The sequence below is a fragment of the Eleutherodactylus coqui genome, chromosome 1, assembly GCF_035609145.1.
Source record: "Eleutherodactylus coqui strain aEleCoq1 chromosome 1, aEleCoq1.hap1, whole genome shotgun sequence".
Lineage (NCBI taxonomy): Eukaryota > Metazoa > Chordata > Amphibia > Anura > Eleutherodactylidae > Eleutherodactylus > Eleutherodactylus coqui.
In genome coordinates, this window is record NC_089837.1 from 271,359,226 (window position 1) to 271,375,537 (window position 16,312).

The 16,312-nt window shown below is 41.0% G+C and overlaps 1 protein-coding gene across 1 annotated transcript in view; it reads right to left on the reverse strand.

Moving 5' to 3' along the window:
* Positions 1 to 16,312, reverse strand: part of DEF6 (DEF6 guanine nucleotide exchange factor) — a 495,476-nt gene that overhangs the window by 297,041 nt on the left and 182,123 nt on the right. Inside the window, exon 4 of the mRNA XM_066608975.1 lies at positions 3,911 to 4,129. Within this exon, the coding sequence (XP_066465072.1) occupies positions 3,911 to 4,129 (219 nt within the window). The remainder of the gene's footprint in view (positions 1 to 3,910; positions 4,130 to 16,312) is intronic.

Here is a 16,312-nt window from a genome sequence, read left to right on the forward strand (position 1 = left end):
CACGCCCTACTTTGCCCCCCCCCCCCCCATGAGAAGGAAAATGAAGGACATTTTGTTTATTGATGGACTTTTGGACTCCTCACTCCATGCTTCGCCCTTGTGAGAGGGTGCAAAAGGACAATGCCCAGAACCACTTTGGTAGACACCACCAAATACTGGTAGATGGATTGAACACCTCACAGGTGAAAGACTGTTTGACTTGGCTGTTCCTGTTCCGTCAAAAGAACTGTTTGCATGGACAAATGGAAACTCAGAAACCAGAGATAGCTGGTGGAGTAACACATTTAGTTCTTTGAACCCTGCCAATTGGTTCTCTGGTTTAGGAGGGTGGTTCACGGGAATATTACAAAGTATGCTTTAAGTAGTGATGATTTTGTTTGTCATATATATATATATTGCTTTAAAGTTAATCATGTCTTGTACCACACGTTGTAGTGAAAAGGCTTTTGCTAAACTTCAACCCAGATGGACTTTGGGACCACCACATGACTCTTGGGAATCGGTTGTAGTACCTAGCATGATGGTGGACCCTATGTCCAAACGGGGGGATGTGGGGGGTTAATTCAGGTTTATGTCTTTAAATAGAGAATGATAAGTGTATTTCACAGAATACTTATGTGTTTATAATTTGCATCTTCTTCTGCTAAAGGTTTAAGCTTATACGTGTAAGGGCTGACGCTTTAAAAATAGACTACAGAGACTCCATTTTGTATTTCTTCACTAACTGCTTTAATACATATATATATATCTGTATTAATTTCAACTTTCACTTGAGAAAGATGTTAGATCCCAATTATAATGACCCACCTGGAAATACTAATTATATAAGCACTGGGTTACGTCCTGTCCTCAACCCTAAACAATTTTTAGTAGAAACTTGCTAACAAGTTCACAGGAATGTACCTTCCCGATACACAGAGGAGGACATACTGATAAGAGGACGATATGTTTTAAATCAATGTATGTGCTTGTTAATTTTAATTGTATCTGGCATAAAGCCACTTGCTCCGTAAGAACTGTATAAAGATTGAATACATTGTACATTAAACAGGCATTTCTTGGGTTGACACCTACTGTGTGGAGTCCATAGAATTCTCAAGAGTATACTCTTATAAGTAAGATTAATTCGGAAGCAGACAGCATCAGCTGAAAGGTCTGGTTTTGACCCCTTACAATAGAAACAAATCACACCACAGCTTTTATTATATCTCAGCAGTATAAGAAATAGCAACCAATCACATCGCAGATTTCATGTTACCTCAGCAGTATAAGGAATAGCAACCAATCACAGCACAGCTTTTATGTTACCTCAGCAGTATAATATATAACAACCAATCACAGTGCAGCTTTCATGTTACCTCAGCAGTATAATATATAACAACCAATCACAGCGCAGCTTTCATGTTACCTCAGCAGTATAATATATAACAACCAATCACAGCGCAGCTTTCATGTTACCTCAGCAGTGTAGGGAATAGCAACCAATCACAGCGCAGCTTTCATGTTACCTCAGCAGTATAAGGAATAGCAACCAATCACAGTGCAGCTTTCATTTTACCTCAGCATTCCCAATATCCAGCAATTGTTTTGCAAAACGTTTGGCAGATGCATTTTGTAGTTGAACACGCATCCCGTTGCATGTAATGGCTTTTTCTTTCGTGCTTGAGATGGAAATTGAACGATCTACGTCTGGGGGACATATCTGTCGATGATGCTCGCACTCGCGCCACCTATCGTAGGATAGATGTACTATGCCAGTAATCTTCCCAGGAGTGTACTCAACAACTTCCCAAAGTTCATGGCGATCGGATGAATGGTGTAGTAATGCATAAAGGACAGACAGACAGACACACATTCCTTTTTGTATATATATAGAATAGCTTACCTGTCGCGCATTGCTGCGAAGACAGACATACATACATACATTTGTTTATATATATATATATATATATATATATATATATAGAGAGAGAGAGAGAGAGAGAGAGAGAGAGAGAGAGAGAGAGAGAGAGATAACAACCAATCACAGCGCAGCTTTCATGTTACCTCAGTGGTATAATATATATAAAAACCAATCGCAGCACAGCTTACATGTTACCTCAGCTTTACAATATATAACACCCAATCACAGCGCAGCTTTCATGTTACCTCAGCAGTATAATATATAACAACCAATCACAGCACAGCTGTCATGTTATCTCAGCAGTACAATATATAACAACAAATCACAGCACAGCTTTCATGTTACCTCAGCAGTAAGAGAAATAACAAACAATCACAGTGCAACTTTTATTCTGCCTCAGCAATATAAAAAATAGCAACCAATCACAGTGCAGCATTCATTTTACCTCAGCGGTATAATATATAGCAACCAATCACAGGACAGCTTTCATGTAACCTCAGTAGTATGAGAAGTGGCAACCAATCACAGCACAGCTTTCATGTTGCCCCAGCAGTATAATATATAGCAACCAATCACAGCACAGCTTTTATGTTACCTCAGCAGTATAAGAAATAGGAACCAATCCAAACACAGCTTTCATTTTACTTCAGCATTCTCAATATCCAGCAATTGTCTTGCGAAATGTTTGGCGGATGCATCATTTTGTAGTTGAACACGCTTGCTCGTAATGCCTTTTGCTTTCGTGCTTGAGATGTAAATTGAACGATCTTTGTCTGGGGGGGGGGCATGACTGTCGACAATGCTCGCATACGCGCCACCTATCGTAGGATAGATCTACAATGCCAGTAATCTTCCCAGGAGTGTACTCAACAACTTCCCAAAGTTTCATGGCGATTGGATGAATGGTGTAGTAATGCATAAAGGACAGACAGACATACATTCATTTTTATATATATATATAGATGACATCAGGAAGTGAGAGAATTAGATTGCGTACGTAAAATTTGGACGCTAATTCTTTTGCGCTTAGAATTGAATAATCGAGTTGGGACACATTAACTTTTCCTATTTATGACATAATCAATGCTCGTGCCAAATTTCAATTTTTTAACGACATCGGGAAGTGAGAGAATTAGATTCCGTACGTAAAATTTGGATGCTAATTCTTTTGCGCTTAGAATTGAATAATTGAGTTGGGACCCATTAGCTTCTCCTTTTTATGACATAATCAATGCTTGTGCCGAATTTCAAGTTTTTATGACATCAGGAAGTGAGAAAATTAGATTCTGTACGTAAAATTTGGACGCTAATTCTCTTGCGCTTAGAACTGAATAATCGAGTTGGGACCCATTAGCTTTTCCTATTTATGACATAATCAATGCTCGTGCTAAATTTCAAGTTTCTATGACATTGGGAAGTGAGAGAATTAGATTTCGTACGTAAAATTTGAAAGCTAGTTCTTTTGCGTTTAGAATTGAATAATCGAGTTGGGACCCATTAACTTTTCCTATTTATGACATAATCAATGCTTGTGCCAAATTTTAAGTTTCTCTGACATCGGAAACTTGGAGAATTAGATTCTGTACGTAAAATTTGACGCTAATGCTTTTGCGCTTAGAATTCAATAATCGAGTTGGAACCTCTTTACTTTTCCTATTTATGACATAATCAATGCTCGTGCCAAATTTCATGTTTCTACGACATCGGGAAGTGAGAGAATTAGTGGCAATGATGGAAATCGAACAATCTATGTCTGGGGGGCATTACTGTCGACGATGCTCGCACGTGCGCCATTTATCATAGGATAGATGTACTATGGCAGTAATCTTCACGAGTGTACTCAACAACTTCCCAAAGTTTCACGGCGATCGGATGAATGGCGTAGTAATGCATAAAGGACAGACAGACAGACATACATGCATTTATATATATATATATATATATATATATATATATATATATATATATATATATATATATAAGCACACACACAATAAAGTTTCTCACCTGTATAAGCACATCTTGAATGATCTCCTTATACACATCTTGGATTGCCATGCTAAGTGTTCCCATGCTAATGCTCTTTAGTATCTTTGGTGAAGTAACTAGGTTCAGGAACTGCCAAACAGAGACACCCTGGTCTGATGATGATAACATCTCTCCCAACTCAATCTCTCCCATTTCTGATCTGGCAGTTGTAAGCAATTTCTGAAGAAGGTACTGCACCTTTAATAAAATGAACACAATATTTGTAATCTAACATCTAAAATGAATTTATTCATTACATTCATCAAAATTATTATAGGCCCTATGTTTACTCAACTGACAATACAAAGTACTTATTTACTGCAGGCTACAATTACAAATAACATTAGATTTTATAGAAATTCCATAGTGGATCTATTAATATCTTATTATTAGCATAAAACTGTCATCGAGGGAATTTTGAGTTAACAGAGAATGCTGCCCACCCCATAGTTCAGGTCTCATACACTAACAAGCTGTTTTTCAATAATTTCTTAAAAATGAACGTCAAATATATCATATCCTTCTGTAGAAAAAAGAACGAACATACTTTCTAACATCTAGTTATGCTCATGCAATGGTGTGAAAATATGAACATTCACTTGACAGTGTAATTTAAACATTTTCCCTCAAACTATTATAATGCTAAGATAGCTGAAGTGAGGCAGATTGCAAATATAGCATTAGGGTGGTTTTACACATGCAATAAACTCATGCAATTTTTACTCAATGCAAGAGTGAGTAAAAGCACAGAATTATAAAACCAATGATTTTTAATGGTTTCCTTCACATTTGTGATGTTTTCACTCATGCAATGTTGCGAGAAAAAAAATCGCAGCATGCCCTATCTTTCTGCGATGTGCGATTTTTCGTCTCCTGTGTTTACCTATGGAGCCTTCTTTTTATCGCACTGCAAAGCACGAACATGTGATTTTCGTGTGATGTGATGCGTTTTTAACATTAGAAAGTCCTAATGACTTCCACTCAAAAAAAAATCGCAGTAAAATGGCGCTCAAAAATCGCAAGCAGACCCGATGTTTTTGTGAGAAAAAGCAGCTGACGCTCAAAAAACGAGGAAATAAGACACAATTTTGCTGCGATTTTCTTGCAGTGTTATCACAATCGCCTGTAAGGGTACTTACTATCTCTGAACTCACTTTCAGTTCCTCTTAGCTACAAATATCTTTGTGTTCAGTATGTTAATGAGACACCCAGAAATCAACTGCGCTGTTTCTCTAGGCTTAGGAGTCTGGAGGATGCATTACAAATCAGAGCATGGACGGTGAGTGAAAGTGAGTTTTGACACAATAATTACATTGTGCGAATCTGTGTTTGTTCATTTATTCCATGCATTACAGTACTTTAGCAGGTTTTTTAAGGGAACCTGTCAGAAGATTTCTATTGCCTGAACCACAGGCAGCATAAAGCCCTAAATGCTGTAGCACTTGGGAGGAAACATAGTTTGAAACAGAGCTGGGGACAAGGTTAAGGAAGCTTCTCCCCACCCACCTCGACTAAGCTGACAGGTCTCTTTATACACTAATAGGGAGAGTCCTATCAATTTAGAAAAGCCACCAGAGAGCTGCTTGGATGACTATTCTCCCACTCCTGACACCTTTTTAAACTATATTTTCTCTGAAATACACAAGTATCCTTATTAAATGCTAAAGTACCTTGTTGCCGGATTAAGAACATTACAGCTATAGAAGGACCAAGTGCAATTGGAACGTCCCTCCTCTGCTGCAGAAGCAAGTAAGTGTTATAGAGCCCAAACCATGCTTGTGCATTGATGTTGCGGAGGAGGGACATTTTTCCTTTACGGATCAGTCTGCTTCTCTGCGGGCTGTTTTCCTTGATGAGTGCCTGAGTTCCAAAGTTGCACAACTGCTTGCCAAGGCCTATGAAGGGCACCATTACTGAGTGGGCCGAAAAGAAATCTTTATTTCCCCAGCTTTTCCACGCATCAAATTTAAGTAACAGCTTGATTGTGGATCAAAGTATATTATTTTACTTGATCGACTGCCTGTGCGATTTACGTTATATTGGTCGCATGACTAGATGTCTACGGGAGAGAATTAACCAACACAGGTCAAATATCAAAAAGAGATACACAAAACATAGTGTCTCAAGACACTTTTCTATGGTTCATGATAAAAATCCGCCTGTCTTAAAGTTTACCCAGGAAAAAAAAAAAGCTTGAATCTGGAAATTTTAATAAACTTAAACAAAGGGAGATGTATTGGATTTTTAGATTAAGTTGTTTAGCTCCGAAAGGGCTAAACGAGGTCCTGGAAAAATTTTGAAAAACACTTGATAAAAAAATTAACGTATACTACTTTTTTGTCATTAGGTCTGTATTTTGGAAATATAGTAGATGTAATTGAAGTATTATATACTTGGGGCGATTTGAACACTAGTAAATTAGTCATTTTACAGTAATCTTAATACTGCTTTAATAACATTATATAATGTTAGCTAGGTTGCACATGGACTTATATTGCTTTTTCCGTTATTTATGAACTATACTTTAATAATTGATTCAAGTTTTATATCTTTTTTTGAAAGTTGTTTCCTATCAAAAATTTTTTTTTCAATATGTACTTTTTATGCAGATTTTACTTTATTAGATATATTTACTGTGATTTTTGCTTCTATTAATTTATTAGTGTTTACATGTATTCTGATTACACCTCTGATTATTCCAAAGAGTTTTTTTTAGTGTACACAATACTGCTATTTGTAATTTATATTGTTGATACTATGAATAAATCCCATTAGATTATCTTTGTTTTGAATTAAGCAGTACTAGATAAACATAGTTTTATTAGATTTTCATGTTATGCATTGCACTGTTAATTTATTGCTAAAGATAAGCTTATTAGTGATCACATGTCCCTGCATGTAGGTTAGATTCATGCAATGTATCCACTAGTTTGAGCTGTGCATGTGCAACCCCAAGTGGAATGCACGTTGCATTCCATTTGACAGAAACGCAATCACTGACGTTGGTGACGTCGGCTCTGCCTCATACGTCAGTGTGCTGAATGCCTACTGACGTCACTATTCTGGCGCCCGACGGCATCCACATGGCTTGAATTCAGTTGTATTCAGGGTAAGAATAACAATTAACGTTATATATTTGTGTTTGTTTGCACAAATCCTTATGCTTGAAAAAAAACCTTCCGACCGTGAGGCTGATCAATGAGTAGAACAGGTTGCCACAGGAGGTGGTGAGTTCTCCTTTAATGGAAGTGTTCAAACAAAGGCTGGACAAATATCTGTCTGGTCAATCAACAAAAGGAAAAAAACAGCAGCACAGCAATATTCACTCCCACTCACTTGTTCACTTCAGGGAGGGCCTGTAGGGGTGCACGCTCCAATGAATCCGTGACTCCTTGGATCCAAATAAATATCAGCAAAACATGGGTGGTAGAAGCAGCACACCAGAGATTCTTTTCTTTAAAATTTGTGTAGCACAAAAAGTGCTTCTATTATTTAAGTCTCAACATAAAAAATAATTACCCGAAAGTGCTGCGGAACAAGTTGGCACCACACAAATGGCAAGACCTATTTTTTTTTTAAAAAGCTTTTGATTTGTAACTAATACAGGCTTTTCCTGGTACTATGAGCACACTCTAACAGATGACCTCAGGTTCTGCTGATTTACAGGTAAATTATGTCTGTTAGTGATTGGTGGAGGGTTTCTATGTTGTAGCATTGTTCATTGTAACTATATGCTTAAGAAAGGCCCACAGGGGGCTGAAACGTCGCATTATGTATGTTGAGACTTAAAATAAAAGAAGCACTTTTTGTGCTACACAAATTTTAAAGAAAAGAATCTCTGGTGTGCTGCTTCTACCACCCAAATATCTGTCTGGGATGATTTAGGGAATCTAACACTACCATTCTATGATTCTATGAGTTTCCCATAAATTCCCTCCTCCAGATCATTTATAAAAATGTTGAACATCACAGGGTCTAGGACAGAGCCTTGTGGTACCCCACTTGATACATTCTTCCACTTGAATTTGTAGCCACTTATGACCACTTTTTGAGTACGATCACTGAGCCTGTTGTGAATCTACCTAGCAGTTGCCTTGTCAATCCTATATTTGTTAATTTTTTCAATAACTATGGTATGAGATACTTTGTCAAATGCTTTACTAAAGTCAAGATATACTATACCATCGCATTTCCCTGATCAATCCAGTCAGTGATACTGTCATAGAAGGAAATTAGATTTGTCTGGCATGACTTGTTTGTTACAAACCCATGCTGGATCTGGTTAATTACTCCCTTTTTATCCAAGTACTTGCATATATGCTGTTTAATAATTTGTTCAAAGATCTTTCCCAGTATAGAAGTCAGGCTCACAGGCCTGAAGTTTCCTGGATCCACCTTCTTCCCTTTTTTGAAGATAGGGACAACATAAGCCCTTTTCCAATCTTCTGGGACTTTTCCTGTTCTCCAGGAATTTTCAAAGATTATAGCGAGTGGTTCAGCAATTACCTCAGCTGCTTCCTTTAGTAACCCAGGATGTAATTCATTTGGACCTTGAGACAGGAATTCATTTGAGCTAGCTAATAGTGATGAGCGAGCATACTCACTAAGGGCAATTGCTCGAGCGAGCATTGCCCTTAGCGAATACCTGCCCGCTTGAGAGACAAGGTTTGGGCGCAGGGAGCTGCGGGGGAGAGCGGGGAGGAACAGAGGGGAGATTTCTCTCTCCCTCTCTCCCCCCGCACTCCCCCACTCCCCCCTGCTGACTGCCGCTACTCACCGCTCCCCTGCGCCGGCACCCGAACCTTGTCTCTCGAGCAGGCAGGTACTCACTAAGGGCAATGCTCGCTCGAGCAATTGCCCTTAGCAAGTATGCTCGCTCATCTCTACTAGCTAAGTGTTCCCTCACCATTTCTTTACTTATATCTATAGTCTGTATTCTTTTATTCCCCCAATAGCACATCAGTTGATGTCCCATCTACTTTCTGAGAGAAAACAGATACAAAATAGAAATTTCGGCCTTCTCAACATCATTGTTAACCAATTCACCATTTTCATAGAATCATAAAATAGTAGAGTTGGAAGCGACCCCAGGGTCATCTGGTCCAACCCCCTGCTCAGTGCAGGATTCACTAAATCATCCCAGACAGATATTTGTCCAGCCTTTCTTTGAACACTTAAATTGAAGGGGAACTCACCACCTCACTATTTTACTAATATCTAATTTGTGTCTCCTCCCTTTCGGTTTCATCCCATTGCTTCTAGTCTTATCTTGTGCAAATGAGAATAGGGCTGATCCCTCTGCACTGTGACAGCCCTTCAGATATTTGTAGACAGCTATTAAGTCTCCTCTCAGCCATCTTTTTGGCAAGCTAAACATCCCCAGATCCTTTAACCATTCCTCATAGGACATGATTGTGTGCAAGTTCTGTGTTCATCCATCCTGATCTCTTTAAATGCTTCCCATTTTTCTGTCTTTTAGGGATTGTTAACGATTGTGCTTTGAGAATCTCCTTTCGCAATATTTCCCAACCTTCTTGGACATGTCTGTTTTTAGAACATCTAGTCATTGGATTCTTCCTACCCTCTTTCTGAGTCCATTAAAATCTGCCTTTCTGAAATCCAACCTTGAGGTCTGTTGGTAAGAATTAGGTCCAAGATAGCAGATCACCTTGTTTTCTTTTCTACCTTTTGGAACATAAAGTTGTCAGCAAGAGTAGATAAGTATTTGTTGGATCCATTAATTTTACCTGAGAGAGATTTCTAACAAATGTCTGGATAGTTAAAATCTCCCATGAGCACTATGTCATACTTTTTTGAGAGCTTGGCCACTGCCTCCTAAGGTCCCAGCCACCCTTACTTTTTCAACCATTTCCTCCCTGTTGGTAAGAATTAGGTCCAAGATAGCAGATCCCCTTGTTTTCTCTTCTAACTTTTTGAAGTAAGGCTGTTGGCTAGAGCGGATAACAATTTGTTGGATCCATTACTTTTACCTGAATCTCCCATAATCACTATGTCATGCTTTTTTTGAGAGCTTAGCCATCTGATGTAGGAAGAGTTCATCAATATCTTCTGCTTGTCCAGGTGGCCTATAGTAAATGCCTACAATAGTGTCATTTCTGTTGTTCCCTCCTTGTATTCCTATCCAAACAGTTTCTACAGAACAACCATCCCCTGAAGCTTGACTCTCTGTGGAGATGAATGTTTTCCTAAGATACAACGCAATACCTTCTCCCCTTTTTTTAGGTGTGTTTCTTATAAATATCTTCACTGCGCAATTTCATTTAAAACTTAACTTTTATTACTCCCCTAAATAAAAATAAAAAGGCTCAAAAAGACAAGGAATAACATAAGAGAATTTTCTTCTTTGGAGTTCCAGAATTTTAGGACAGTACCAGGTGTGAGGTATAGTCAATAACTTCTCCTAGCTAGAGTAGGAGAAATTGCGGTAAGGTACACCAAAATAATAAAGCAGGAAGCAAAGCTTGAGCCTCCAGTAGCACTACTAGTATGAACATTGGTTCACTTAGGTTCCTGAGGAGCCAATCACACGGCAGAAACGCGTTGAGCCAGTAAACTATATTTGTCATCTCTTCCATTACTATTTTGAAATATATGCTGCTTATCGAGTGCTAACTAGTAGGGGAATTACCCAATAGTGTTTTCTCCTGACACAATCTACCTCACGACATAGCTATTAGGATTTGATTCTATTCAGGACAATGGCAATTCTAGGGAGGCTTATTTAGTATAGGCAACCCAATTGAATCCATCCTTAGATATCCTACAGGCCTATATTCGTATCTGGGTTATACTTTATAGTACCTAGAGGAAGCCATCGACTATACTTCACACCTGGTACTGTCCTAAAATTCTGGGACCCCAGATAGGAACATTCTCTTTTATGTTATTGTTTGTCTTTTTGAGCCTTTTTATTTAAAATTTAAGGAAGTAATAAAAGTTAAGTTTTAAAGGAATTACGCAGTGAACATATTTCTAGTTTATTTGATTACTCTGCCACAGTGAAAGATCTGTTTCTTACAAATAAGTTGTATCCTTCAAATCTTGTATTCCAATCATGTGTATCATTCCACCAAGTTTCTGTGATGCCTATGACATCATATTTATCTTTCTCCATTTCTCATTGTTTGTTTCCCATGCTCTGTGCATTTGTGCAAAAACATTTTAATTTGTGATTGGTGTCTTTTGTACCTCTACTTTCCTTCCGAATTTTTTGTCTTTGTTCTTTTTTTCCACTTCTAATAGTGAAGTTCTCAAATGTATTAATTAGCTGTATATTTTTACCTGGCCTTTCACTTCACTTCCCATATTGTTCTAGTATAAAGCTGTGACATGAATTATTAGTGAGTCGGGGCCTACATGAGATATTATCACTGAGTGTGGGCCTATAAGGGACATTATTACTGTGTGGGGGCAAATATGTGAATTATCACTAAGTGCCTATATGAGGCATTATTACTGAGTGGGGGCCTATATGATTCGTTATTAGTGAGTGAGGACTTATATGGGGCATTATCGCTGAGTGGGTGCCTATATGGAGCATTATTACTGTGTGGTGACCTTTATAAAGTATTATTACTCAGAGGAGCATGTGAGGGGCATTATTAGTGAGTGCGGGCCTATATAGCGCATTATAACTAAAGGGGGCCTATATGGACCGTTATTATTGAGTGGGAGCCTATATGGGGCATTATTACTAAGTGGGAGACTATGTGGGGCATTATTATTGAGTGGGAGCCTATGTGAGGCATTATTACTGGATGGGGGCCTAAGGAAAGCATTACTATTGAGTGGGGACACTTTTACTGTGTGAGATACAGTGGCACTTAATATATGGGGCCTACAGGGAGCACAAACAAGCAGATATCATTACTGTGTGAGATACCTCAAGTAGCGTTACAACTATATGGAGAACTATGAATGGAGAGATTAAGTAGAGATGTAGTGGCCCAGAGTTAGAGAGTCTGTGTGTGTCTCTATGTAGTGCTTATCCCTTCATATTGTTGTGTGATGTTATGTGTATTGGCTCAAACATGTTATGTAAGGGTTAATGTCTGGTGTCTGGTATTGTATCTGTCTAGTCTGGTTATGTGTATTGTCAGAGGCGTAACTTGAAGCTCCCAGGCCCCGATGCAAAACTTGTAACAGGGCCCCCAACTATAATGCTTTACTCATAGTACTGGGTTCCCTATATGGAGAAGAGAGGTCTTATGGGCCCCCTAAGGCTCCTGGGCCCGGGTGCAACCGCATCCCCTGCATCCTCTATAGTTACGCCCCTGTGTATTGTCCTTCCTAACCTGTGTGTGAGCTGGTGTCGAATGAGTCAGGTGCGGGGGGAGGAGCTAGGAAATGTGTGTGGTCGGTGGAGTTAAAGTTAGGACGTGTATATGAGAGGAGCGGAAAGAGAGAGCTGCTCAAGAATGTGTGTGGAGGTGCTATGGCAGTCGAAAAACGATGTGAGGAGACAGGAGATTTGGAGCTTACCCGTGCCTTGCTGCGGGCTCACTTCTGCAGTAATGGAGTGCCTTTCCTTTGGAGAGTGTTTGGAATAGACCCTATTTTCCAGGAGTCAGAGGTGGCAAGTACATGATTCCTCCATTTGTCTACCGCAATGGTAAGTGCACGCAAGAGAGACTGAGAGAACTAGATTCAAGGAGTATGAACTAAGTGGAAAAGAGAGGAGTATGTAATACGTGCCTAGTTAGTAACGGGAGCACTTCTGCAAAAGGCCCGACAGAACCTAGACTGCGGATATACAAAAAGGAAAAAGTGACTTCTGGATATAAACTTGTTGAAGAGAGAATCTGAAACTAAATGTTTTGCATGTCACTGCTAAAGACTGTTAAATGCCGTGTGTTGGAACTTTACAAAATTTTCATTTGCAAGTAAAAGAGAAACCGTATGCCTCCGGTTTTTGGAAAACTATTCCTTTAATTTACCGCAATCATCAAAAAGGGGGATTGGCATCACGAAGACTAACAGGTACTAAGCTTGATTTCCCACGGTTACTTATTGTGGGATCTGTGGACGGATGGCCAGTTATCCTTTGGGCCCAGAAGGAGAAGATGGTAGAGCCACTTGTGACAGAGTAAGTTTTTTTCTACCCTGCTGTCTTCCCCAGCCTAGGGTCAGCTCTGGACCGCCACAGAAGTCCATTACAGCCAGAGCTTAGAAGCTAAAGACAAGCCAGTCTATAATGCCCATTTACAGCATAGAGGCTTAAGGGGTTAGAAATAGGTGGCACCTCAATGTATACCTCTAGTTCTAACATGTTCTGTGCTTCATAGTAAATTTGCTGCAGTGAGCTATGCCCGCCAATGAGGCTTGTCCCCACCTACCACCTTCATGGCTGTGGCAGGGTATTTGCTGACCCCTGCCTACTTGTATTCTTCCCACTTGCTGCTGGTTTATGCTCACCTACTACATAAGGCCACTTTAATTTTTTTTCAGGGCCACTCTTGGTCGGGTCTTCCTCCGTCTCTGCTCTGCTTCCAACTTCACTAACTCCCCTCTCCCACTCTCGGATCATAACCTAATCTCTTTCTCTGTCACACTCCCTAACATCTCTCCAGACCCACCTACCTACCGTACCTACAGGAACCTTAAGGCCATTCACACCCAGGACTTTGCTGAATCCCTACAGTCCTCTCCTGCCCCAACCTGGCTGTCGCTCACTACAACATCGCTCCCAAACATGCCCTAAATGAAGCGGCGCCCCCAGGACCTGAGCCATCCGATGTAGAATGCGGCATCCCTGGCTCACGCCTTAAATGCGCTTCATCCGGCGGTGCTCTAGAAGTGCTGAACAGCTGTAGAGTAAGTCGCAAAATCCTCAGACTTCCTCCACTACAAATTCATGCTCAGAACCTACAACCTCGCCCTCCACCATGCCAAACAAGTCTACTTCACCTCTCTAGTCTCCTCACTATCGCACAACCCTAAACGGCTCTTTGATACTTTTCTCTCCCTTCTCAGCCCTAAACCGCAGCCCCCTGTGACGGATCTCAGTGCTGTAGAGTTGGCTGCTTACTTCAAAAAGAAAATTGATGACATCCGTCAGAAAATAACTTCCCAATCCCAGACTAGCCCTGACCCTAGTCTTGTCAGCACTGTATCTAGCTCCTGCTCACTGTCTGTACTCAGACCAGCGACAGAGGAAGAAGTCTCCAAATTGCTCTTCTCTGCTCACCCCACCACCTGCGCTAGCGACCCCCTCACACCTCCTCCGATCCCTCTCCCCAGTGGTCATCTCCCATCTCACCACTATATTCAACCTCTCTCTGACCACTGACATCTTTCCCTCTTCTTTCAAACATGTCATCATATCCCCACTGCTAAAGAAGCCGACTCTGGACGCGACTGATACTGCCAACTACTGACCCATCTCAAACCTCCCCTTCATCTCCAAACTACTAGAACGCCTGGTTTACTCCAGCCTTGTAAGCTATCTATCAGAGCACTCTCTCCTAGACCCCCTACAGTCTGGCTTCCGACCTCAACACTCGACAGAAACTGCCCTTACAAGGGTATCCAATGACCTACTGACTGCCAAATTGAGGGGCGATTACTCCCTACTGATCCTCCATGACCTCTCTGCAGCATTTGACACTGTTGACCACAAACTCCTCCTCAGTATCCTTCGCTCCATCGGCCTGAAGGACACTGCTCTCTCCTGGTTCTCCTCCTACCTATCTGACTGCTCTTTCAGCGTCTCTTTTGCTGGCTCTACCTCCCCTCCTCTTCCCCTTCCTGTTTGGGTCCCCCAGGGCTCGGTCTTCGGCCCCCTCCTTTTCTCTATCTACACAGCCCCAATTGGACAAACCATTAGGAGATTTGGCCTCCAATACCACCTGTATGCTGATGACACCTAGCTATACACCTCTTCCCGTGACATCTCTGCACCTTTCCTCCAAAACATCACCGACTGTCTGTCTGCTGTCTCTAACACTATGTCTTCTCTCTACCTAAAACTAAACCTCTCTAAAACTGACTTATTGGTAGTTCCACCCTCTACTAACTGACCTCATCCTGACATCTCCATCTCAGTGTGTGGCGCCACCATAACTCCTAGACAACATGCCCGCTGCCTTGTGATCATATTTGACTCTGATCCCTCTTTTACCCCCTACATCCAATCTCTCGCCCGAACATGTCAGCTGCACCTCTAGAACATCGCAGGAATCCACTCTTTTCTCACTGTGGACACGCTAAAAACGCTTACTGTTGCCCTCATCCACTCTCGGCTCGATTATTGCAACTCATTGCTGATCGGCCTCCCCTGCACCATACTCTACCCTCTCCAATCCATCCTGAATGCGGCAGCCAGGCTCATCTTCCTGTCCAGTTGCTACTTGGACGCCTCTGCCCTGTGCCCATCACTGCGCTGGCTGCCTGTTAAATACAGAATTCAATTTAAACTCACTACCTTCATTCACAAAGTCCTCCATAGCGCAGCGCCCCCCTATATTGCCTCCGTCATCTCAATCCATCACCTAGCCTGGGCTCTCCGCTCTGCTAACGAAACCAGACTGCGCGCCCCTTTAATTCGAACTTCTCATTCCCGCCTTCAAGACTTCTCCAGAGCAGCACCGGTCCTCTGAAATGCACTACCAAAGGCTACACGAGCAATCCAGGACTCGCAGAACTTAAGGCGTGCTCTTAAAATGCACCTCTTCAGGGAGGCATACCGCATTCCCTAAACAAACCCCTCTGTACTCCGCCTGATAACATGCTCCCTGACCTATTGACTGCAATCCCTGCTAGCCACCATAAACCGCTCCTGCAGTCATACCGATTCTGCCGTCACACGGCTAAATGTCTGACCATTGTCTATGTGTATAGAATCCCTCACTGTCCACCTCGCCATACCGCCAGCCCCTTTATTGTTTCCATCAACTGATTACTATGTAACCGTGGTTCTGTAATGTTTGTATTTTTTGTCTTTCTGTATTCCCCCTGTCTATGTAAGCGCTGCGGAATATGTTGGCGCTATACAAATAAAGTTTATTATTATTATTATTTTTTTCCCCAATCCACCCTGCACCACAATATAGTAATATTATTGGTTGTATTAGTCTTTGTGTTGGATATGAGCTTCCATGTGATCTAGATTTGGGATCTGTGCCCCAAACTTATTGAGCAGAATCTCTAGCTTGTAGATTTTTAGGGCCATCCAGCTTTAAAAAATTCCTTTGCTTAATGATTGAGCAGATCTGTCCGATCATAGAGAGAAGTATGCATCCACACAGTCCTCTTTCTCCTCTCTACAATCATCTTTATGATGAGCGCAGAGCGGTAGAGGATTAATTAGACCCTAGACCCCAGGCTGTTAATACAGCTTGGGCTCCCCCCACCATAACTAAA